This window comes from Alosa pseudoharengus, unplaced genomic scaffold (genome assembly GCF_046254945.1).
Source record: "Alosa pseudoharengus isolate Yale_2024_CS ecotype anadromous, Long Island Sound unplaced genomic scaffold, YU_APseudo_1.1 YU_APseudo_1.1_scf_2, whole genome shotgun sequence".
NCBI classification, from domain to species: Eukaryota; Metazoa; Chordata; class Actinopteri; order Clupeiformes; family Clupeidae; genus Alosa; species Alosa pseudoharengus.
In genome coordinates, this window is record NW_027468663.1 from 5145051 (window position 1) to 5172039 (window position 26989).

Here is a 26989-nt window from a genome sequence, read left to right on the forward strand (position 1 = left end):
TGTGAGAACTATGCCACCTCTACGGCCTTCGGATTTAGCCAGAGTCCGGCTCCCTGTCACAGGTGTAACCCTACAGGCCACATCATGTCTCCAGCATGCGTGTGTCATGGACATAGTTCTGTGTCTACACGTTCATATCCTCCTGCTTGTGCTCAGTGGCATCCAGCTCTTTGGCAGTGAAACCGGAGCTTCTGTTTGCCTAAAAGGTTTTTCTGTGGGTGTTGGCATGCCCTCCCTGTGCGGTGTTTGGATTAACTGAGGAATATTTTTAACATGGGCACAGCCTCACACATGTCTGCTGCACAGAGACATAGATTCCCATGGCCCTGAATGCGTTGAATGCGTTGAATGGTTTGACCGTGAATGTCTCTTGTTTCTATGCAGGAGACAGCTTTTGACCTACCTTGTCTCGCAGGTGTGGTGTATAGATAAGTTTATCTGTCTGTGCGGCTACTGAGCCATATGTGGCTTCTGTCACATACATTACCTCTAACACACCCACCTCTTTATGAATGTTGTACTCACCCCTTGGACTGCTCTCTTCCTTGAACAGTGATCCTGGGACACCAGCAATGGTTTTCCTCCTCTCCAACCTCTCTGGTTGAGCAGCATTCACCCTCTGTGCAAACAAAGATAATAGCGATATAAATCTGTTTTTTTATGATTTACAAATGATGTAGTTTCAGATTACATAGAAACATATCCATCATATGAAACTGCTTAAAATAATATTAACCAGTGTGTAGGTTATTCAAATTTAAATGTTGCATGTCAGACGACAAAAAATGTGAGCGACCAACCAGACATTAATGCAGAGCTGCTTTGAGAGAAGCTTAAAGGATCTCATAGACAGCTGTTCAATTGGTCTCAAAGGCCTTTGTATGCTTAATAAGGGTAACCATTCTTTCAGTACAGGTCTAATCATTTTGGCTGTCAGTCTGCCACTCTTGTTTACTGAGACCAATATAGAGCATGAGGCCAACCTGGTGCGTGCCATGGCTCTGTGCTGGTGTGACTTCACTGCTGTGGCGTGCAGCCCCTGGCTCTCCCCTGGTGGCGGCTGGCGTGGGCTTCGCAGGGCTCTGCTTGACAGGGTGTGTAGTGTGGAGCCGGGGGCTGCTCGAGAAGTCCTGTTGCAGGGCGTTCTTGGACTCGAAGAGCGCCCGGAGGGCACTGGTGCCTGCTGGCTCGCGCGGACGGAGAGACAGCCCCTCCATGGAGCGGCTCCGGGTCAGCGTGGTCCATCCTCGGAAACCGGAGGGGTCCTCCCACAGGTGGGCCTGGTTGCGCTTCACGGGAGCACCCAGCATACCACCATCCTGGACCTCATCTGTACAGAGCTGAAGCTGGAGCAATGGATGAAAGATCAGCATACAGGTGTGCCATAGTAAGGTAGTATGGGTAGGGCATGTTTGGGCATGTTTTATGCCATCTAAGTAGGAATATATGTTTTAGACTCATGAGTATATTTATATTTTCAATTCATGTCACAATGATTGTGGAACACCCAACCTTTAGTCCATTTTCCTCTATGCCTGCAGTTCTCAGTTCAACACAACTTTGGTACCTGTTCAAACCAAACACAAAGACAGTCAGTACGGAAATACTGAAGTACTGGTCATCTGCCGCTAGGTAAGTGAATGTGATTGTAACTCACTGCTGGACAAGTTGCGAGACAGACTTTCTTCCGGGCCGCTGGGATGCCTCTGGCGACGCCCATGACTTTTGCCCCTGAGAGAGATTCTTCAGGGACTGGCTTCTCCAAAGTGTGCTGCTCATGGTGGCTGTCCTCGGTAAAAAGTAATACTGAACAGCCAACACAAAATGCCATTTCAAAGCAAAAAGATGGAATCTTGAGAAGAATGAACTCAGTCATGAATTTGTCCTGCAAACTGGTGCACATGCTACCTTATACATTTAACCTTTATATTTATTAATTCAACATATGCTTTCATCCAAAGTGACTTACAAATATGAGGAATAACGTCAATCAAAACGTTTTTCAAATGATGAGAGTGTAGACGTTTTAAGTACTAGTGATATTGTGGACATGCATCAATTACTTATTCTGGCTGAAAGTATGCATTTTGCATATATGCATTTTAGTTCACCCATTCTAGATTTCAAAGGGTTGCCCACTACAGTCATATGATCTGACAGCCAGACGGCCTCTCTCTCATATGACTTTGTTAATGTGTATGTATGTCATGCGGACTGCAGTGTTGTCTCAAACTAGTAGCAAGACAAAGTGAATTTGAACAGATTATAGCCTATACCTCTATATGTTACACTGGCTTAACACTTGGAATTACTTTACAAATAACATTATGCACACTTGTCTATTTCAAGGTTAATGTACTTTGTTCAGAGACACAATACTCATAATATCATCATACTTTATTATAATCCACATAGCATTGCTTTTTGACTAATGCCTTGCTCTGTCAGTGTTACAGCTTTATAAAGATAATTTTGGAAAAGAACAAATTTTGAGAAAGTGAGAGATCAGTTAGTATTTAGAATTACCTTATCGATGTATGCAGCCCCACATTTCCTCTCTGATTCAGACTGCAGTTTGTGCCTCTGTCCTCAGACACAGCTTTTTCCATTGTCCAAAGTCCTCTTTTATTACTGCCGCAGACACATGCTACCTCAAGACAGACACAATGATTACTTCTATGGTATTTATGTTAAAACCATTGATAATGTTGTCAAGACTGGAAAAGATCTGACAACCATGTTCCTTCACATTCATTTTTATTACCAACGCATGAATGCATGAAGAATGATTTATGATGTATGCCTACACACAGTAGTACACCAGTAGCCTAAGCAAAGCCCATTATAATCACCCTAACTATCTCGGCTCATCCTTTTGGATCTATGAATCATCTTTCATGGGACACATTTTCCCACACACGGATTAAACCAGAGACGGAACAGTGGGCACGTTAGTGAACGCTAATAGGACAACATGACTCTGCAAGACAGATATATCCAGGACCACACCTCTGTGCCCTCCAGAGCCACCTAAAACCCAACCAGCTGCTGCTTGCCTGCCCCCACACAGATGGCACACACTGGCCTAGACTGGACATGCCTAACATGGCCCACTTGCTGTTTGATCGCATGACATTAACCGCCAAGAAAATCCCCCCAAAAAACTCTGATCTTGACTTTGAGTTTCAGTGGGAGAACAAAAGTTATGTCTATATTATTGTCATATTATATTCCAATCCCTTACAAAAAGTGCAGTTATAGTACTACAGTACCATGCAGTACAATAGTATTTTCTATGCAGTACTATGAAGTAGACTACAATGCTGTTTTTTCATGTCCAAAATACTGCATTTCCTGCATAAGAACCATATTACTTCCTCCAAAACTGCAGTTTTGACACTTGAAGTAATGCATGTAGGGGTGTCTGGTTGATTTAGGCTAATGTTTGATGAAGTAATAAATTAAATAGGCTATTTCAACTTTTAAATGTGAGCCACTCTAAATAAAAGGTTCCTCTTTTGTCAGCAAACATAAATCGAAATACTCTATATTATATGTAGTCTATCTTGTGTGTTAATCATTTCATAGGCTAATTGCTCAGTAGCCTATGATAAATACACAGTATAGGCTAAGCTATCTACAGTATTCATCAGGTCCCTTTCCACAGGTGTATAAAATCAAGCACCTTAATTATCAATGCAGACTGCATGGTGCTTGATAATACACCTGTGGAAAGGGACCTGATAAAACCCATGAATAAGTATAGGCTAGCCTAAAAATTAGCCTACCTGCAGCTCTGGTGGAGTGGGTCGCGGAGCTTGTGGTTAAAAAATAAATAAAAAGATAGCCAATTTAAAATACCTTATCAGATCTAATATTGGACCTTTATTTGGACTAACTTTATTCATAGCCTATATAGACAATGTTGATGTGTTGGCAGGTAGGCTGCTATTCTGCATATTTGTTCATAAGTAGGCTAGGCTAGGATATGGATTCACTTACCGGTAAATGAGGACAACATATGGCAGAAACCCCAGTGTGTGGTGTGCTGTAGGCTAAATGGCTGGCACATGAGAGCATGAAACTATCGAAACTAAAATGCCACATGGAAACAGGGCACCCCCTGTCAAAGTCAAACCTGTCGAGTACTTTGAAAGGTGAAATCAAGATGTGAAGACTTCACAAATGTAATGCCAAATATCCGCATGTTCCGAACAGTAGGCTAGGCCTACTAGTCCAGTCATTTTAGGAGAAAGGGTTGAACAAATTGCAACACAAGCAAACTTAACTGATTTTGTATCCTCAATATGTCCTGAGTAAGGGAAAAAAAGCCCCGAAGAATCCCAATAGGGGAAAGTTGAAAAAAAGACCTAAATATACCCTATTCATGCGCCTATACAGTATTTTTCTCATGCAAATAGGGGAAAATAATTAACCTTCACATATCACCATGAAAATTACTGAGTTGATTACTTACATCAAGACAAACAAAAAATGTATTATACGTTTTTTGAAATTGTTTGTTAACATGGGCAAACAGGGCATAATGTAATTACGTATAGCTAATGTATAGTGACCCAAAACTAATTGCAACATTTGACAAACAAATTGTCCAAGGCATGGAGGAAGATAATACATGTCTTGGTATTATATCTCATCTAGAGGGTATTTGCTTATAGAAAATATATAGTTTATGGTGTTTAATTTGTTTTCCCTGGACAGTATAGGCCAAAATGTATCCACTTTACACTAGATTCACCTTTACAGAATAGAGGGCAATGTATTGTGCATGGCATAGAGGAAGATGGGAAATGTCTTAAATGGTGTTATATCTCCTCTAGAGGGTATATGCTTATAGAAAATATCTAGTTTATGGTGTTTAATGTGTTTTCCCTGGACAGTATAGGCCAAAATGTATCCACTTTACACTAGATTCGCCTTTACAGAATAGAGGGCAATGTATTGTGCATGGCATAGAGGAAGATGGGAAATGTCTTAAATGGTGTTATATCTCCTCTAGAGGGTATATGCTTATAGAAAATATATGGTTTATGGTGTTTCATTTGTTTTCCCTGAACAGTATAGGCCAAAATGTATCCACTTTACACTAGATTCACCTTTACAGAATAGAGGGCAATGTATTGTGCATGGCATAGAGGAAGATGGGAAATATCTTAAATGGTGTTATATCTCCTCCGGAGGGTATATGCTTTCAGAAAATATATAGTATAGAATAGGGTGTTTAATTTGTTTCCCTTAATAGTGCAGGCCAAAATGTATCAGCTGTTCACTTGATTCGCCTATACAGAATAGAGGAGTATGTGTTATGCATGGTATGGAGGAAGATGGGACATAATTTGATTGATGCTATATTTCATGTACAGTGCATATACTTTTAGAATATGTATAGTTTTGACTGGTCTATGACTTTGGTAAAACCATGACCCATGCATAGGCATGCATTGTTAATTATTAATCTTAAACTATATTTATTAGTATAGCATTTTTGCCAGATGTCACAACAATAGAGTCACCTTTTTGGAGGCTAACTGCAGTTATCCCATCTGCACCCTTCTGTCGAATTAGGACATTATCATGTCCATCTTCAACTTTGCCTTCACAATTTTCCTGCATTCACTAACATAAACATACTGTGCTGTCCGATTATTGTTTTACACAAAACTTGTGCAAAGTAAAGGGGCATCATACAGGCCCCTCTGATTGGACAGACAGTCAACCCCTGGGCTAGAGGTCAATTACTATAAGACTTGCAAAATGATGGACTGATACTTTAGTGTGATATACTGTATGTTTCAGTGACCTCTAAATCAGATTACGTAAACACCAAAACCACTTTCCTAGGCTGAATAATGCCTAACTATGTGTTTGTGCAGATTACACATTGTGGAACACTTACATGCAAAAACCCACTTGGCTCTATTTAAAGATTCAACAACCATTTCCATTGATTCAAAGGGCCACAATGTAAAAATAGACACCAATTTTGCAACAAACCAGTCTGAAGCCAAAGGAATTCACTCTTTGAAAATAAAAGAATGTTCCTCAACAATGCAAGATTCTAAAATTCCATGTTAAGTTAGATGGGGTCAGATATTCTTTAGAATGTGTATTCTACAACATTCTAATTACAGTTTTGTCAGTATTTGATGAAGAATAATGCATAAAACAACCCTCATTTTAACATATTTCCACCAACTGGATTTTCATGGTCTTTTACTATGGTGTAAAGATCGGCAATTGAAATATAATAATGTGAAAATAAATTCTGTTGCAATTAGTTTTGGGTCAGACCTTTGCCTGGACTATTAGCTCCGTTGTGGTATTTACAAATTAACTATACGTAATTACATTATGCCCTGTTTGCCAATGTTAACAAACAATTTCAAAAAACTTATAATACATTTTTTGTTTGTCTTGATGTAAGTAATCAACTCAGTAATTTTCATGGTGATATGTGAAGGTTAATTTTTTCCCCCTATTCACGTGAGAAAAATACTGTATAGGCGCATGAATAGGGTATATTTGGGTCTTTTTCGAAACTTTCCCCTATCGGGATTCTTCGGGGCTTTTTTTCCCTTACTCAGGACATATTGAGGATTCAAAATCAGTTAAGTTTGCTTGTGTTGCAATTTGTTCAACCTTGACCCCTATTTTGGCTTAAAATGACTGGACTATACACGTCTTCCAACACTAGAGGGCGAGAGAGAACTGCAAATGAAGAGAACAGCCAGTACAGCAGCACACTCCAGCACACAGGACTGGTCTTCTCACTCCTTATTCAAAATACAGTCTCTGCAGAGAATAACTTTATTTTGAATGAATCATAATTCCATAGGCCTACAACTATCCAATTCCTAACTGTGTGAATGTGCCATTCAAGGGGAGCTCTAGCTCATGGATTTTCATCTGACAATATTCAGTGTGTTTTTGTCTGCCTTTTACACAGAATCTTGCATAAAAAACAATGCTAGTATAAATGATATAGTATTTTTCTCATATAATTTATAAAAGGCAATCTGCATAATGTGTTTTGCACCAACACCTTTAGCTCTATATCGGCACAGATTGAAATGTGTTAGACAGCAGAGATAACAAAAAGCACCCCTGACACAGTCTCTAGTTGGCTGGGGTGTGAACACTGGGTTCTTAGTCACCTCTCTCACCAAGATCCCCCTGATTGCTCAATTTGGCTTGTAGAGTCTAAAAAGAGCTCCTATTGAAGTGATCCCTGAATTAACTCCTTAAAATAAAATAAATTATTCTTACTTACCCCCTTAATCACAACAAATAAAGGGAACCCCTGAATTGACACCGTAAATGTAGATTAAGGGATCAAACCTTAAAATGGCATTTCAAGGTCAAATTAAGGGCCTGTTTTACAAATTAAGGGCCATTTAATATAAATGAAGTGGTTTTGGTATTTTTTTTTCAGGGGTAATTTAAGGTAAATTTGAGTACATCACATTTTAGTGTATCCTGGTTGTTCCAAACTTTGGCCTCTGTGGTCTGAGAACTCTTCAGTGCAGCAGGCATTTGTGTGTCATCATGTGTTAATATGGGGTCTGAATATTTTACATCAATGTGATATTTCAGTTCTTGTTAATAATTTTGTAAACATGTCTTAAATCTAATTTGCACTTTCACTGTCATTATGGGGTATTGAGTATAGCTTTAATTTACTTTTCTTAGGCTGTAACATAACAAAATATTAAATGTGTGCACAGCTGAACACTTTCAAACAATTTCTGCTATAAACTACACTAAGCATGCCACAAAGGACAAGAGTGAACAGACAGTTGAAGATTAGCATCAGATAAGATCAGACAGTCACCAAACGCACATGCCATTGCATAACAGCCTTGCAGTTATTCCTCTGATACTAAAACAAAGGCAGCTTGCTTGCATAGAGAAAAGACTTATGTTTGCGATCTGGGTTATCAGCGTTACTCACACAGCTGTAGGTATTTCCCCACCAGGCATGCAGACAATAGACACTGAGGCTTGGCCTTAGCTGACGCAGAAAACATCAGCTACTCTTCCTGGGGTCCACACACAAGATATAACAAACAAGAAACCAACATACAAGACAACAGATATAAGTATATATACTCTTTTGATCCCGTGAGGGAAATTTAGTCTCTGCATTTATCCCAATCCGTGAATTAGTGAAACACACTCAGCACACAGTGAACAGTGAGGTGAAGCACACACTAATCCTGGCGCAGTGAGCTGCCTGCAACAACAGCGGCGCTCGGGGAGCAGCGAGGGGTTAGGTGCCATGCTCAAGGGCACTTCAGCCGTGCCTACTGGCCAGGGTTTGAACCGGTAACCCTCCAGTTACAAGTCTGAAGCGCTAACCAGTAGGCCACGGCGGCCCCATACATTATTAGACAATAATTGACACGGCTGCCCCTCGGGTAGAGGACGTATCAGATATTAAACTGATAAGAACAGATACTACTCTTGATCTTAGCCAAAAGGCAGAGAAGCGATATAAAAGCAGGAAAAGAATAGATACTTTTCCAGTCCACACAATACATATAACAAACAAAACATCAACATACAACAGATATGAAAACAAACAAAAGAAAGACAGGAAAAGAATGAATAACTAAACCTTAAAGGGGAAGTTAGTATACTGGAGAAAGATTGATGATATTTTAACTCAACTGAACCACCAATCCAATACACCTCTACATTCAGTGCTCTTGATCAGTGTTTGTGCATTAGTTCTGCTGTCCCTTAAACCGTTCCCACTGCCCTGATGTGTGCCAACTGGTGTTTTCATTTCAATTCATAAATTCAAAAAACTTTATTTATCCCTGAGGGGCAATTTTCCTATGCAGGCATAGTGACATATTAGACATAACACAACATATAAGACATATAAGACAGGACAAAAGAAAGAACAGGACAGACAGGGATGTAAAGTGTGTGTGGGGGGGGGGGGGGGGGGTTAGTCCCAGGAGAGGGAGGAGGAGGGGGCTGGGAGCATATTCAAGTTCAAAAGGCGAATAGCCTCAAAATAAAGGTAGCATTCCTCCTGTTAGTCCTAGCCAGAGGACAGCGCAGACGCCTGCCAGAGGGCAGCCATTCAAAAACTCTAGGACATGGGTAGAGTCTTCTAAGATGCAGTTAGCTTTCCTTAGTATTGCCTTGTCGTGCAGTGATGTCAGAGACTGAAGAAGGTGGCCAATGATTTTAGAACATGTGTACACAATGCTTTGGAGGTGTTTCTAATTTTTGATTGAGAGGGAGTGAAACCATGTAGATGTAGAAATCAATCATGTAGATGAAAAGGTCAGTGTACTTTCAATAAAGTAGGTGTAAACAATTTTGAGAATCTTCCTGCTCATTCCAAAAGAGTATAGCATCCTCGAGAAATACTGCTGTTGTTGACATTTGTTAAGAATCACCACTAGTCAAAACGCAGTTTTTCATCATTGACAGTGCCCAGGTATTTGTATTCATGTACGACTTCAGCTGGTTCCATTGATTGTAGTTGCAGTCCTCCATGCTTGGTGAAATCAATGAACATCTCCTTGGTCTTTGTACCATTTAGCTCCAAAAAGGAGCTATCAATCACACCATTCCACAAACTCACTAAAGACAGGCCTGTGATCTTGGACAAAACCAGCAAGGAAAGGAGAACAGTGTCGTTGGCAAACTTCACTAGATGACGATCGGCTAAGTAGTGTTTTGTGTGTAGGGTGTGTGTTTATTTCCTATTTACAGAGCCATTTGCATGCAAAAAAACGTTTTTTTTCTCCCAGCACAAACACAGATAAGGCTCAGCTGATATTCACTGAATGTGACAAAAAGTGTATTGGCTAGAATAGCCAAATATCCCTAACCATATGGTCACAGAAAGCAAAATGATGATGATGGATCATCCAAACCACTTTTTTTTATTTAAATTGCCCACTTTTTTATCAAATTTTATGAATGAATCCAAACAGTTTTAACCATTGTTAAATTAACGAACATAAGAGTTGCATGATTTGCAGTTTTCCGAAGGTTCAGAGGTATTTGGAGGAAAGCAGAATGAGCCTGAATCAGGTGGTGTCTTTAGATTGGTGGTTGTTGCCTCTCTCTTCTCCCTGTAGTGTTGTGCAGCGACTGTGATTCCGCAGTGCAATTTCATCCATAATGAATAACAGGCTAGTGCAACTGTGCCTTATCACAGGATGAGAGGGAGGTCGCAGTGTATACTCTGCTGTAATAGTGTTGTCTCCGATACAAGATATTTTTGTGGTAGTTGTAGCAGTGATTTTGTGTTGCTTATTCAGATGTATGCATAAACTCTTCTTTTTTTCTTTTTCCTTCTCTTTGTGTTGTGTTGTCTTGCTCTGACTTTGTAAATTGACCTTGAGTCTGAGAAAGTTGAATTCTTATTATTATTATTATTATTATTATTATTATTATTATTATTATCAAGCGCTTCTAAACATACTTAACTAAAGTGATCAGGATCAGCTTAGGCTCACTGAAATGAATGAGTGTAGCTATTTGTATTTTGCTGAATATCCCTCACCTGTTCTTGTAACATAGCAATAAACTGTTAGATATCTGTGTCATCATCTAATAACTATCTCCCTCAAAGAAAAACATGTATGGCTGAACAAGGGTGAAGGCAGAGAGGAGATGTAGCCCAGAAAGCATGCACCACAGATGTTCAACGTTTACAGCCATAAGATACCAAGACATCTAGAAGTATGTAAAAGTTAAGTGGTTCAGTCACTGCTGTAGGTTGTACATATTTGCCAGACACTGTGGCACATAAGGGTGTCTGCCAAATTAATGTCCATCAGTGTGGTTGCATGGATGAGACTGAAAATTCCAAACAGGGTGACAACATAGCACATTTTGACTGAGACAGGTTATTTGTTTAGCTCTGCTTTACCCTTTGCACCCAGTGTACACCACAAACTGAATAACTGCACACCTGGCTCAAGCTGTCACCATGGTAATGCCAGCAGAAACACATAAACAAAAAGAGGCATGTCAGGTTTCTCTATATATGACCAGAACTTAACCTCTTGAAAAAAACTTTAGAAGACTTTAGTTGTAAACACTAGAAAAGTTGAACATTATTTGGGATTTATGGCTCTGAGCCTTGTAGCCTGTTAAAAATGAATAACATTACTTTGAGGCTATCATAGTATGCATGGTTATAAGCTTTGACTTTGCACCGATATATATTGCCATGGAAAGAAGTAGAGTAAATTCTTGTGAATGCATATTAATGAGTGCACGCATTAACTCTTCACCCTGGCCTGACACTGAATGGATTACATGATACTACCTTGTACCCCACAGTGGCTGAGATCTCTCTGTGTGTGTGAGTGTGTGTGTGTGTGTGTGTGTGTCTTCCTTGGACTGGACTGAGGGAAGGGAGGAATTAGGGCAGTGCTTTATGTCTGCCTGCAGCTTTGTCAACTTTGATGGAACCTTACAGTATGTAGGCCACTGCCGCACAGCACAGATGCAGAGCCTGACAAAGTGGGCCACAAGAGCTGGTGGCAGCAACCTAAGAGAGCCAGCAGAAATGTAGGTTAACAGACTGAACGTTACACAACAGCCCCGTCATTTGCTCAGTGTTTATCTACTTGATGAGTGTGTGTGTGTGTGTGTGTGTGTGTGTGTGTGTGTGTGGATAAGGGGGATGGGGTCTGATAACTTTCTCTCTCTACTTAAAATTAGAACTCAACCACACTAGTTATTAACCCATTTCACCCCATCGGTCACAATTGTGACCGAAAAAAAATATGTACTTATAAATATTGAAACAATAGAGTGTTTTAATTAAATGTGTGCAGTGTCAAATGTTTTGAGTAAATTGTCACATGACCAGAGCTGTTTACTTCCTGGTTGCACCTTGAGAAGAGGATGACGGCCTCACAGCTCCCAAATAAAAGGTTTTTAAAGTATGTTAAAATAAACATAGGACAAATATTTTTTGTACACATGGTCTTTAAGGTGTCTAGTTATGATATATACATTTATAATTATTCAAATGTCTTTGGTGTGTTTGCAGAATGAGTAAACATGTTAACGGTCACAATAGTGACCGGTGGGATAGAATGTTGTATCTAGTTGCACACATACAGTACTTCTACACCTACAAACACACAGACATACACATACTCATACATACACACATACAGAGACATATACACACACATACACACACTCACACACAGATACACACACACATACATACTCACACACACATACACACAGATATACACACTCACACACACACACACACACAGACATACACTCACACACATACACATATTCACACACACAGACACACACACTCACAGACATACACACACACACACACATAGTCACACACACACACACACACACACATATTCTCACACAAACACACATGCACACACACACACAAACACATATTTACACACACAGACATACACACACACTCACATACACACATACACATACAAATACACACATACACACACACACACACACAGACATACACTCACATACACAGATATACACACTCAGACATACACACTCACACAGACACAAACACAGACACAGACATACACACTCACACACACAGATATACACACTCACACACACAGATACACACTCACACACACACAAATACACACACACACACAGATATACACACTCAGACACACACACAGACATACACACTCACACACACACAGACACAAACACACACACACACAGACATACACACTCAAGGGGACTTCACATTGCACGTGACATGCACTTTGCCTGCTGCTCTCACACACCCACCTACAGATACACACACACACATACATATACATACATATATGTGTGTGTATGTGTGAGTGTGTGTGTCTGAGTGTGTATATCTGTGTGTGTGAGTGTATATCTGTGTGTGTGTGTGTGTGTATTTGTGTGTGTGTGAGTGTGTATCTGTGTGTGTGAGTGTGTATGTCTGTGTGTGTGTGTGTGTATATCTGTGTGTGTGTGTGTGTATTTGTGTGTGTGTGAGTGTGTATCTGTGTGTGTGAGTGTGTATGTCTGTGTGTGTGTTTGTGACATACACATTCAGGGTTCTATTTTAACGAGCCGAAGCTCCTGGTAAATAAACAATGTTTACCTATTTTTCATATTTATTATTGCCATTGGTCTCAGTGTTCATATCAGTTTGAAAAGTCCTGTCAGAATACCTTTATTTTAACAAAAAAGCAATTTGAGCAACCTTTAATTGAGTATACGCATATTATCCCACACACTGTGTAATAAAACTAACTTTTTCATCTACTTTTCTACATTTAAAAAAAATAAATGTTTTTGATTACTTCAAAGGGTTGCTAATAACACATGATTTGCATATTTGCATGTCTGGGAAAAATGTGGCTTAAATGGGTTACACTTCTTGTGAGACACGCTACATTTTACAGTAAACCAGAATATACAGGTGATTCCATTTCTCGCACCATGAATCACACAATCATATAACATTTCTTAAATGTGTTTTGCAGGATTGATGCATCTCTATTTTCTGTGCCGGCCAAAAGTAATACAGGTGTAACAGAGGTCGTAATTCGTCCGCCACTCAAGTCCCTCGAACCCGCCACCTTGACACACACCGGCATGGGAGTTGAACGCTAACCACTGAGCTAAAATCCCACCAACTCAACGGTCAGAAGCGTTCTTAGGTTAGGGGTGTGAGAATTTACACCATACCTGTCAACACTCCCATCTCCCAGCACCCTCTCGTTTTGTTATTTCCCGGAAAACTCCCGTAATTTCCATGGCCATCAAACTTCATTTTAAAATCATCATCATCCATGAAGGTTGCCAGATTGTGTATGAAATACACCCTACACATACACGATCACTTAGTTTCAATTTCAACCGTTTTGTCATAGGCTAAAACCTGGCAACCCAAAACCCAAATAAAGAAGCGGGTGCCGACTGCGCAGTCTGAGTCTCGTCGTAAGCAAGCGGGCTAGTTGAATGGCCTACTCCAAAACTAGCTGTTGTGAAATAGTTGGGAATTTAATTGATTAACACATCACAACTGTTATTGAGTGTTGTTGATACACTGAACTTGTGCCCTCGGAACCAAATCTGACAGCAAGCAGCTTTGGAGTTTTGGAAGTAGGCTGCAGGCAGGCAGCTGGTGGATACAACTGGCATGCGTAAGGTAAGGTAATGGTAAGGTAAATGCAGTGTTGAAACACGTGTATGAAACGTATTAAATATGCAAACACAGATCCGGTATAAACACTGACCCCCCCCCCCCCCCCGAAAAAAATCTCCCGTGTTTGGAAAGCTAAATGTTGACGATTTACACGCGCAACTAGCATGCTATCTCAGTTCGCCTCCGTTACACAGGCTCATACAAAGATGTTGAGTCTTGTCCTGGTGCTGATGAGCAGGCGGTGGTGTTGGGAGTCATCCTTCATTAGTGCATAGGTCCGCTGTAAACATTGTATGATAGGCCCAATTTGTCATCAAGGCTGCCCTACATATTTCCAAAACATGCATACCTCTGTTCTGAAGCACTGATTGCAGTGGTGCATTCTAATGTTGCCTTGAAATGGGACAGTAAGTCTGGCCGGCAAAAGGAATGTGTTGGCCTACTTGATATGGGTCAGACTCACTCATGTGAATGCTCAGAATTAAATATGTCAGCTGAGAAATTCGGAGGTGACTACAACAAGACTATTCAAATGCTAAATAGCTGACACAGTATCACTACGATAAAGCTGCTAACCTCCCATGAGGACTGTTCTCGCATGAAAACCTATGGGGTCATTCCGTGTCAAATCACCCAGTGGCTGGCAGGTCACCCTCTCCCAAAAAATCTGAAAAAACTCACAGGTGTTTGTAGACCAAACCTATGCATAAATCTTAAATAGTATATCTGTATCACTAATGGTTCCAAAACTACAGCCCTTTGAAGTTTCAAGTCATTTTAAGCATCGTGGTGAACAATCCTTTTTGTTCAACTTCCAACATTATTGGCTCTTTTGGTATTTCACACACATTAGTGAAACTATGTGAATAGAAGTACATTTCCCTGTTGAATTTAACAATCCAATCAAATCAGGTGTATCTTGTGTAATTCCCCCTCTGCAAAGCTCTGAAAATGGCTATAAATTCATAATGTGAAAAAACATCACCACCTTTGAGTGCTTCTCATTCAAAAAGTATGTGACACAAATTCATCAGATTTTTTTCCCACTCATGTATGGATTATAAGGTCATGTCCATGCATTAACTTTGGTTGTTAACATTATCACATTGTCAGAGCATTTTTATTAAATTGGGCTTGATTTTCAAAAAGCCCGTTTTCATCTTCTCATTTCACCACATGGACAGTTAACAGGATTTTTTTTAATTTTACCATATATCATTCTGTATGTGAGGATCATCTGCCCAAAATGTGGGCTTGTTGCTCAGTTTCTTCATTGAGATAAGATTTTTTACAAATATTGTCTATAAATCCACTGAATTTGTACTTTATCTGCAGTACCACTTTGCACCACATGTGGTGCTCTTTTAATACAATGGAAGTCAATGGAAGAGTAAAGGCTCTGGCATGGTCGTGCGTCACATTTGCGCGTGTCCAAGACGTGCGTCATTTTTGCCGTGGACGTGAAGCATACTCCAAATTCTGCTGTCCTGAATGCACTTTAAATCGTTAAGGTTAGCGCCTGCGCACTACGGCTTAACTGTGATACTCTGCCCCACCAACTGGGGGCGGTACGTCGAGCCTGAAAGGATCAAGGACACAACCACCAAAGAAGCCTGAAACGCATGAAGAAAAGAATAACGTGGGATGTGCGAGCACTCAACGAAGGAAGAGCTGATGAAGGAAAAAGCACCACGAGTACGTTCGCCTGTCTGCTGGGAAGTTTGATAAGCTGGCCCATCGCATCGCTCCATTTATCATCCACCAGAACACACACAGCACACCTGTTGGTATAGCTGAGAGACTAGCCTACTAGCTTATTAGGCTACTTAGGCTACAAGCCTATAGCTAAGTGACTCGGTGCTGCGAGGGCAGCAATAATTGGGACATTTTTCTAAACACAGCATGGTAAGAACGAGTTGTGCGTACATATGTCCTCAGTTAAATTTGTATTGAGTCTTCACACCTGCCTCATACCAAAAAGTATGAACCAAAAACCTGTAAATATGACGTGTCAATAAAAGTTTTGAAGTAACTATTTGTGTTCATAATGTATAATGTCTCACTGTGATAATGGGTGTATTTAGAGCGAAAGGTAGCCTAGGTTATTCCTTCAATTATTATTATGATAATGCATATCCGGTGTTGACAGGCGAGTTTCGAGATTTGAGTTCAGCATTGTTCAGGAGCTAGGTGATAATGATTGCACCTGGGAAAGGTAGCTACATTCCCTTTATTATTATAATCACTATTGATAACGCATTAGCTGCTATATACGGAACAGGCGAGAATGCATCTCGATCAGCAAGTGTTACTGGGTTTCGCCTGAGCGTTGTAGATAGATACCTTTATATGGCTCTGGGTTTCGCGATTTGATTTCAGCATTGTTCAGTAATAGGCAAAGATTCTAGAACAGAGCTCTGTTCTAGAATCTTTGGTAATAGGTGCTAGGCTACGCTCATTTTTAAAAGATGCATTTAATCCGAAGTCGGATGTCAGCTCTCTATGCAGGGAGTAGGGCTGTCACTTTTTATTTGAACATGACGTGAAATATCCGTAGTCAAACTATAAATAAACTATTCGGTTTTTAGTGCTGTGTAGCGCATTTCTACAGTCTATGATTAGTTTTATTTTATTGTTTGCCATCTCATTCAGTGCTACATGATCCAGGGCTCATGACCAAAGCAAGCCAATATAATAGCCAGTAGCCACAATGAGCCATATGCAGCCACCCTGTTTCGACAATCAGGTGACGTACAGAACGGCCAGCAGATAATTACGTCCCCAACTCATCTAAAATGTGGTGTCTTGAAATACTTTGGGTTCAACAACATAAAGTGACCGTTAAATATAATGTTAAAGAATGTATCTGTGGATAATTGTGGCTTTAATCGGTCGAAGTTGACTCCATGTCGTGGTGTCTCACGTAACTCAAAGCCAGGCAAGCTGAGGACAGGCGCTCTCTCTGTTCCATCGTCGTTATGGTAACCAAACAAGTCTTCTTCTGTCTAGGTTTGTTTGTAGGTTTAAGTGTTGTTCTTCTATGTGGTCCACCTACTGGAGGGGAGTGTTTACAGCAGTTCCGTTTCACACATGCGCAGTCTACGCGTCACTTTGACGCGCGGTCTTAAAATTCGGTCGACTCAAAGACGCGACGCATGCTGTAAAAATGACGCAATTCTCGTCACGCGCTCACCAGTGCCACGTGCGCGGGACGCAGACGCGGGAGCATACCATACGCTTAAGAGAGTCACTTGTTTACTGCACATATCCAATCTAAACACACAGTTTATGGTTCATATGGTTCAAGTAAAAAGGGGTTTCTAAAATTCAGTGCATTGTCAGATGCATTAAAAATCTATACTAACGATTTATCATCTTTTTACAAATGCCTCTTGGATCCACGAGTCCTCAAACCTTGTTATGAATACTTGTGATGAAAACACACATGGTCATCTTCATCAAGTGAAATACCTTGATGAACTGAATTTTAGAAACCCATTGTTTCTTGAATATGTTCCTTTATGACATTCATTTTCCAACTTCTTTCCCAGATCACATGGAGACAAAGCACTGATCTCCATCTTGATACTCTTTGTCTATGTATCACAGAGGACTGCATCCCATGCATATGACTATGGATATAGACTTTGCCTAACCAGTTGGTTAGTAATTATTAAAGTACTCACATAGGCACTGATAGGTTAAAGCTGGTGTAGAAAACTCATTACAAAGATGGTAATTAAATCCTCTTGCTGCATGTATGATGACCAGTCAGTCTTATGTGTGTATAATTTACTTGATCAGTTTATTTTCTTTAAATAAGATTTATGTATGAGTAGTATGTTGTTCATGTTGCAATAATTATTTGGACCAATTCAACTATGAACCATAAACTGTGTGTTTAGATTGGATATGTGCAGCAAACAAGTGACTCTCTTACTCTTCCATTGACTTCCATTGTATTAAAAGAGCACCACATGTGGTGCAAAGTGGTACTGCAGATCCAGTACAAATTCAGTGGATTTATAGACAATATTTAAAAAAAATCTTATCTCAATGAAGAAACTCAGCAACAAGCCCACATTTTGGGCAGATGATCCTCACATACAGAATGATATATGGTACATTTTTAAAAAATCCTGTTAACTGTCCACGTGGTGAAATGAGAAGATGAAAACAGGCTTTTTGAAAATCAGGCCCAATTTTAAAAAAATGCTCTGAAAATATGAAAATGATAACAACCAAAGTTAATGCATGGACAGGACCTTATAATACATATATGTGTAGGAAAAAAATCTGATGAATTTGTGTCACATACTTTCTGAATGAGAAGCCCTCAAAAGTGATGATGTCTTTTCACATTATGAATTTATAGCCATTTTCAGAGCTTTGCAGAGGGGAAAGTACACAAGATACGTCTGATCCGATTGGATTTTTTAATTCAACAGGAAAATGTACTTCTATTCACATAGTTTCACTAATGTGTGTGAAATACCAAAAGAGCCAATAATGCTGGAAGTTGAACAAAAAGGATTGTTCACCACAATGCTTAAAATGACTTGAAGTTTCAAAGGGCTGTAGTTTTGCAACGATTAGTTATCCAGATATACTATTTAAGATCTATGCATGGATTTGGTCTACAAGGAGAGGGTCACCTGCCAAATTGTGCTGAAATTGGGTGATTTCACACGGAATGACCCTATGACTACCTCAAGGTTGTACACAGTATTGTTGGGGGTGTGTCTCGGCAGATGTTAGCAACTACCAAACAGATGGAGCGATTCACCGGAGTGTGTGTGTTCTGCTGGGTTGAGGAAGTGTGCCTGTGACTGTCTGTTTGTGGGGGATGGCTGCTGGACACACAAACAGACAATCTTCAACAAGACCTTTCCATTCCACTCACTTTAGACAGGTTTGTTGAACACATCTTCCTTAAGTTCCTGTAACTATTGGCCCATGAAACATGTGGGCGCCATTGCACTTCAGATGGGTTTGCTGGTCAAAGAATGTAGATAGGCGTTTTGGTATCTAGGGCAAATCTGTGACTGGACAAATGACTTGATAAACACAGAGTCTGGCCCTGAGTCTTGCTTCCTCTAGACACGTCCAAGAGCACACTTACGCATATCCAAGAGCACACTTACACACGCATATCAAGCACACTTATTGAATGTAGGATAATTTAGTAATTTCCTTTTATGCACACTTACACACTTCAAAAAGCATACAATGAGTGTAAGGTCAGTAATTTCCTTGCTGCCAAACCAGTTCTTTTACAGGAAATATTTAACATGCAAAAAATCTTACACATATAGGCTATATATCTTTCTGCTGCTGGATTGCAGTTGGGTAACATAACATGCCATTGTATTATGTGCTTCTTGCCTCTGCCTTGTTGTTTTTTGTCTGCATTGCATTGTCTGCATTGTTTTTACACAACTCTGTGACATAACACCTACAACACAAACACTTGTGTTCACTCACCTTAAATTTACACATAACACACAAAAACACTATTTGGACCATCTGAATCATGAGCACATAACATTTCATGTCTGGCCTGGCCATTAACCTTTGCGCTGCATCTTGATGGACATAACCTCAGGCCATACTCTTACAAAAATAACTGCAGAATTAGGCTACTACAGTAACCTACAGTGCAGTTCACTTGCAGTTATTTTCTGTAATGTGATGTTACTTAAAAAGAGAAGCGATCACGAACTATAAAATGTTGGTAACTAGAATGTCAAAAGATCAATTAGATGTAGCCTACATTTTCTATTTGTATGTTATGTGCTGCTAAACATGAATGCGAATACACGTGTGTAACCATAGACCTAATAGATTATTATCAAAGAGTATAGAAGTAAAGTTACTTTTATAGGCCTACTCTTTGTTATTATGTGTGTAACTCCTCACATTACTCACATTAGCCTACGTCAGCAAAGCTACTCTAGGGGGGAGCTTTCCACTGACGATAACAGTGCGCTGCAGAACACTTGGGACAACACAGGAAACTAGCCTGCTGCTGGCAACGGACGCACGATTACTGTCGCAATACAAATATAAGTAGGCCTAGTGACAATCGCCTCTAATTTACCTTCAGAGATTACTGTACAGCCAGGAATACTGTTTGAGGATTTCCGTTGATGTTTGTCGGAAGCGAAGAGTAAGTAACCTAATGATAAGTCTCGTTGACTGGTTTCAATGGATGATGTCTTCTTGCTGAATTGTGTTGCGACTGTGAACTGAGTAAATTAGTATTCTATTTAAAAAGCAAAGTCGCGACTTTTAAAAACTGGACAACGATAGCGTGTTCTAGGCCTACAGACAGTAGTAGCCTAGCATAGTTAATGTTCCTTTCTCTCCATGTTTGTCCAACAAGAGCAGCATTCTACAGTTATGCATATCCTAAGTATACATTTGACATATCTTAATCTTAAAATGTCTTATATGTCATTGTTATTTTATTTAGTAATATTTGATCTTAAGTATTTAGTTATCATCTTAATCTACATTCTTTAGGCACTATCCAGTTAGTACCAGGCTACTTTGAGTGCCACCTTGATAATGTGATCAGTGCACAATTTATAGTCAAGTAGCCAAAAGAAGGATCCTGATTCATTTCATCAGTTCGTTTGTTTATCACCTACATCTGCTCATGTCACTGAAAGGGCTCTAGTCTTTTCAGAACAGGGACAGGAAGGAAGTGAAGAGTAGTGTGTGTATGTGTGTGTGTGGGAGAAAGTGTATAATGTATTGGGTGTCAGTTCAGTGGTTTCAGGTTTTGTATTTCTTGCAACACATTCATATTTCCATTGTAAGATGTTCTTTTGTATATTACCTGTACACTTTTGGTTATCTAAAATTACTATTTTAAGGATCATTGTTTTAGTACTAACAATCATGCTTTTCCTGGGGTAGAGTATTGTTTTGTTTGTGTGCATGTGTGTGTGAGAGAGTGTGTGTGTGTGTGTTTAGTGTGGTGTGAGAGAGAGAGTGTGTGTACAGGGAAAAGGGGGTGGGATGACCCTTTTGTTGCCTCTGTGGCCCACTCTCAGCCCTCTTGACCTGGGGAGGTGGTCCTCTGTTCCCTGCACCTGCGTTGTGGTTCCCCCTCCCTCCCTCTGTCCACTGAACCTCAACCTACCCTAAAACATCACTTAATGTGCAAACACACACAGTTACTCTGTAGAACAGAAAGAAAGAGAGAAAACAATAACTGATAGTTATTGTGCTTGTCAACATATTGCTCTAGATATCTTATTATGCACATTCTGTGTAGTCCCTTTGGTTTTGATGTGCAGCTAGAATGGAATTTCTTCCTTAGCTTTGTGTCAGTGTATTATTTATGTGACTGAAGCAATATGTGTGCGCGCGCACACACACACACACACACACACACACACACACACACACACACACACACACAGAGGCACACATTAAGTGTGGAACGCAAATGAGTGAGGTCAAGGAACGGAATGTCTTCTTGGCAAACACAATCATGAGGGATCACATTTTTTTTCAGTAAGCGAAAAAAAAGCTCTTGCTTATCAAAACAGAACTTTGTATTATCATACAATTTTCATAGCTGGACAAGCCCAATATTCCCAGCTGTACTTTTAAAATAATGTTTGAAATGTGGAGTGATCTACAACAGTGGACTTGACCAGTTTTGCATAGGTTTCCACATATCTGGCAGAGACAGAAGGAATGTACTGGCTCTGACATACTTTCATATACTCACCTAAATGCTAGTTTAATGTAATTGTAGTGTATACACAGATCTGACATCCCACGCAATAAATTAGAAAGACCTGCTTACTGTGTCCGGATGATGACGAGGAGGAATTAGGCAGAGGGTGTTTACATAACATGGGCTGGAGAAACCCAGCCGTGTGTGAAACTGCACAGATGTACCTGTGTGAAAGTGTCAGGCTTGGCCAGAGCCCTGGGCTACTCTTGTCCCGAAGCTGCTGCTGGTCACTAGTGTGAGTGGGACTGTGCTGTGCTGTACATTTGGGCCATGCTGTTCTGCCAGGCCCTGGGCTCTTGGTCTGTGCAATGGAGTATGTAAAAAGCATATTGTGTCTGCTTTGGAGCTCCGTAACTTAGAACCCATACACATCCTCTATAACAGTCCGGCGTCCTACGAAGAGGACATTAGTCTCTCTGAGAGTTAATATAGAATATGGGCAGTGTGGAAACCTGAGGAAAACTGTGAACAAGTCTAATCTGAAGGCAGTATGTATCCGTGACTGCATGGGTATTCTTTCGGCTAGGCAGAAAGTCCTGACTTTTTCCTCTGGGCTGACTCAAGGAATTCCAGGAATGTTAATCACTTAGAAGAAAAAGGGAACCATTGACTTTGTGCCTTTGCCATGGCGCTACACTATGTCTCCTGTGGCTCTACACTGTCTCCTATGTCTCCTGTGGCTCTACACTGTCTCCTATGTCTCCTATTATCAGCTACACATTTGGCAACAGCAGGTCAGCTTGGATTTCTTGAAATGTCTTTTCCTGTGTCAGAAAGCTCTCCTAGAAAGTTGTCAAACCAGCTTGACTACATTTCTCTATGCACAAGACATCACTGAATGCTAGAAAAGCTGTCTGAAATGCCACTATGTTCAGCAGTTATGGTGGTGACATGGTCACATCCTTGAACTTTTTCTTTAAATAATTCTCAAACCAGGAATGTAATATATGATTCTTGACATTAATGTAATCTTGCTGTGCTTGGTGTTTTGACAGATAAGAATTGCCAGCTGCCATGAGCAGGCATCTTAAAAGGAAATTTAAGGACAGTGATGAGGACCAGAGCTACTCCTCTTCCTCACGTTCCTCATCCTCTCCCAGTGTCTCCAAATGGGACTCAGAGGAGGAGAACTACCAGGGTGAATCCCCAGACTGGAGTCCCATTTACCCACCGCCTCACCCCAAGCTCTCCTGTGAGTGCACACACCCTTGTTGAGAGGTTATGGCAGTTTTCAAAAAATGCACAGTGATCGTGGTCTTATCAGACTCAGTGCAGACAAGTATTCATGAGGAGTTTCTGTTATCAGTCCAAAACATTTATGTCGAACAGCTGATAAGTGTCTAAACAAAGAGATGTCTAGAGGAGGGTCTGAGTACAGAAAGTAACCAGAGATTGATCTCCTCTTAATAGTTAATAGCAAGTCAGTGTTGTCACTGAAAGTCTTCACTTTTAAGATGAAATACATAAAAGATCCAGTCTGTGGTATTAAGTCTTAATTAAGTATTCACTGTGCTATTCACTCACAGCTATTCATAGGAGCATATAGGTTTAATTGAATTTGATTTAAAGTTGAATTGAAGTTTTTGTTGAAGAACAGTTTCACATTTACGTATTTTACTTAAATGTGATAAAAAACCTGTATTTCTATTGAATGAAATAGTGCACCAAGTGGAAACAGATAATTGCTGCTGCCATCTAGAGGTAGCTAAAAGAGCTACAACACCAATATGTGTAACCATACTCAATTAACAGGTTACATATGCAAGTGCCTACAAGCCCCTACAAGTATTCATGCTGGACATGCCATTGTGTAACTTCTTTCACCCTGTTAGCTGCTAATGAAGTAAGTCAGCAGTGTCCATTTTATCTCTACAGATTCCTCAATTCTGAAGAGGACCAAGACGGCCAGGATGAAGGGCACCGTGCGCTTTGACTCGGTGACCGTGTTCCTCTTCCAGAGGTGCCAGGGCTTCACCAGCGTGCCCAGCCATGGCGGCTGCAGTCTGGGCATGGTGAGGCGGCACTTGTCGTGCCAGCGCTACAGCCTGGCAGAGCACCGGGCAGAGCAGAGACGCCAGCGGCGGGAGAAGCTCCAAGACAGGCTGAGGGAGGAGAGGTTAGAGGCCCTCAAGCAGACGGTGAGCTCCCAGGCTGCGTCCCACACCGCAGATACACCTCACATGCCTCTGCAATGTTGTGTTTAACCAACCCATGCACTGGGAATGTTGAGATGCAGTTGATAGTTAACTGCATAGTTATTATTGATTTACAAAAGCAATATGATTTATATCGCATAACAACATAACAACGAGTAAAAATAATCGAATTGATACTCATTTTTGTCTCATTCCCTCAGCTGCTGAGCAATGGAACTCTAACAACGGAGGATGCAGAGAGACTGACAGTGGAGGACGTTACAGAGGAGGAGCTGGCTCTAAAACGTGTGGATGAGGAGAAGGAGGATGAAGAGGAAGGCTATTTGCCGCACTCGTACTCCTCTAAGCAGAGGCGGAGGCTGCTGCAGCGCGCCGGTGTGCTCCACATCGAGCGCGAGGAGAAGCGGCAGCTGCAAGAGCTGCGGCGCTGGCGAGAGGACTGCGGCTGCCACTGCCAGGGCTTCTGCGAGCCGCTCACCTGCGCCTGCAGCCTGGCGGGGATCAAGTGCCAGGTACGGCCCTGTGCCGCACACAGAGTTCACACACTGATGTGGGGGAGGAGGACATGCACCACACTGGACATGTGTTTGCACTGCATTTGTTTGCACTGTTTTATATTAAAAAAAAAAATATACAGAATGCAAGTTCATTTTTATCAATGTCATTTTTATCATTTTTTTGTGGTTGGTTCCTCCATTTTCTCAACTTGTGCAGATGGACCGCTCCAGCTTCCCCTGTGGCTGCACCAAGGACAGCTGTGGGAACCCTGCTGGTCGCATGGAGTTCAACGCCGGCCGGGTGCAGACGCACTACATCCACACACTCATGAAGCTGGAGCTGGAGAGACGACTGCGGGGGGCTGCGCTCCGAGGGAGGGGTCAGACTGGGAAGGATGAGGAGGAGCAGGAGGGAAAGCCTGGGTCTCAGGACTGCTGCAGAGGCTCTTTTGATGACACGCTGTCATCGTTAGAAATCTGCACAGCCCCATACTCAGCTCCTGTCTTTCCTGCCCCTGCTTTCCTATTTGGTGCCAAGCTGAACGCCGAGGGAGAGAACAGCTGCAGCAGCGACATGACGGACTCCTCCTCCTGCTCCTCTGTCCAGAGTAAGGACTTGGGCAATGACCCTGGCCCTCAGTTCTGTCCCCCTCGACAGGGCACAGATGACAGAGGCCTAGCTCATGTCTTGAGCTTTGGAGAGTCCGATGAGGAGTTCTCTTTCAGCAGTGATGAAAGTGACTGCTGTCTGCGTGCTCAGACTCAGCTGAAAGGGGTTGGCGGTTTTGGCAGCTTGTCCATGTCAGTGTTCCTGGATGAAAACGCTAATCAAACCGGTGCCATGTGTCCATGTGATGTGTTACCTGATACCCCTAACACTCCCTCACCATCTACTGATGAGACATCTCACAGCTACATGGACCTCAGTCTGTCCTCAGACTCTGACCTGGACTTTTTCAACAGTCTGCATGACTACCACTCTAGTCCAGTCCACAGCCATCTCAAGGAGCACAGCTATCTCAATGAGAACGTTTTTTGCTTGGCCAATGGCCCTAGCTTGCCCCAAGGGGAAGATCTAGGCACTCAACTTCTAGAGTCATTGATAGGAGTTGCATAGTCTTGGCGGATAGTTTGTAGCTACATCAACCAACTACCTAACTATCCTATAAAGAGCAATATTTATGGCAGAGAGTATACTATCCCTTAATATATTATGTACATAATCATATAGTATGTTAATATATTATATTAAGGTGCTCAATATGTTTAAAGGATATTCCTTCACTTTTCAAAATAAAAGGATGTTTTAATCCTGTCTTGTTATAACATTAACACCAATTTATAGGCCTAATGATTACTTTTCACATCAAGACAGTTCTAGTCTATATTGCTATACCTTCCTAATTTCCTTTTTTCAGTTTTAATGATGCACTGGCTGAAACTCAGGGACTTTTGCCATTTCACAACTTGTTATTGTGCAAGTGACAGACATGACCATCAATCTGTTCAGTACTTGAGTCGACATTTATGGTACAGCAGTTGTAGTTACACATTCTTCCTCTAAAGTTGGGTAGTGTTGGAAAACAGGCGCAGGCATTTTCAGTTGTGAGGTCTATGTTGTCTGTGTTGAGGCGTCCATGCCTTCTTACATGTTATGAGTTTAGTATTACAGAAGGAGCAGCTCAGGCCAGAAATTCGGGGCTGATAGCCACGAAATAGCGCGATTAAAGTGAGATTAAGCCCCAGAAGTGATCATTGGGACAGGATTAGCCCTGACTCACTCCTATTCCCACGCCTTTGGCGCGACAGTGGGGAGCCCGCTAATTAGTGTACCTTTATTTTGCTATTTCATTCTATGTTATCTTTATTATGGTCTTATTACATAGGCTGAGCTTTCCATTGACATATTTTGTGTGTGTTGCATATACTGTATTTATGAAATTATACTGGAAATTAATTGAGTTACTATTGTATCCAGTATGCCTTGTTTTATTTTATGCATTAATGTGAATTATTCTTACTTCGCTGCCTGTGCATAACATGTTGCTTTTTTGTAAAAGAAAAACTTAATTAATATGTAAATGTTTTGAATGAGTTATTTTCATTGTCAAAATTCTTAATAAACTACTTAAAGACACATTACCTGTGACGCATTGTGAAAAAAATAACAAAATCCACAGGCTACGCTTACGCAAGGCGCTGGTGAGGGGTCGGAGTGCAAAAGGGGGCGGTGCAGCCATCCTCAAATACAATTTGTGCCCTCTTCCCTTTGTGTGATGGTAACTGCCACATTATATGTTTGTATGTGTTGTGTTACTGTTCCCAGGAAAGGGGCCTTTGCCTTTCTGTAAGGGCATCAGCAATAAACTGAATAATGAAT

At 41.0% G+C, this 26989-nt stretch overlaps 1 protein-coding gene and 1 pseudogene across 2 annotated transcripts; one reads left to right on the forward strand and one right to left on the reverse strand.

The window, feature by feature from the left end:
* Window positions 1–8399: 8399 nt before the first annotated feature.
* Window positions 8400–8514, reverse strand: LOC143135563 (U2 spliceosomal RNA; annotated as a pseudogene).
* A 5509-nt stretch (window positions 8515–14023) lies between these two features.
* csrnp1a (cysteine-serine-rich nuclear protein 1a) lies at window positions 14024–26746 on the forward strand. Of its 2 annotated transcripts, none has more exons than XM_076293463.1 (5): window positions 14024–14203; window positions 22952–23148; window positions 23832–24094; window positions 24313–24624; window positions 24827–26746. In XM_076293463.1, the coding sequence occupies exons 2-5, from the start codon at window positions 22971–22973 to the stop codon at window positions 25724–25726; spliced, it is 1653 nt and encodes a 550-aa protein (XP_076149578.1). In that variant the 5' UTR covers window positions 14024–14203; window positions 22952–22970; the 3' UTR covers window positions 25727–26746. The 2 variants fall into 2 exon arrangements, with proteins under 2 accessions (XP_076149578.1, XP_076149577.1); XM_076293462.1 differs by lacking the exon at window positions 14024–14203 and adding an exon at window positions 20181–20369.
* Window positions 26747–26989: the final 243 nt, after the last annotated feature.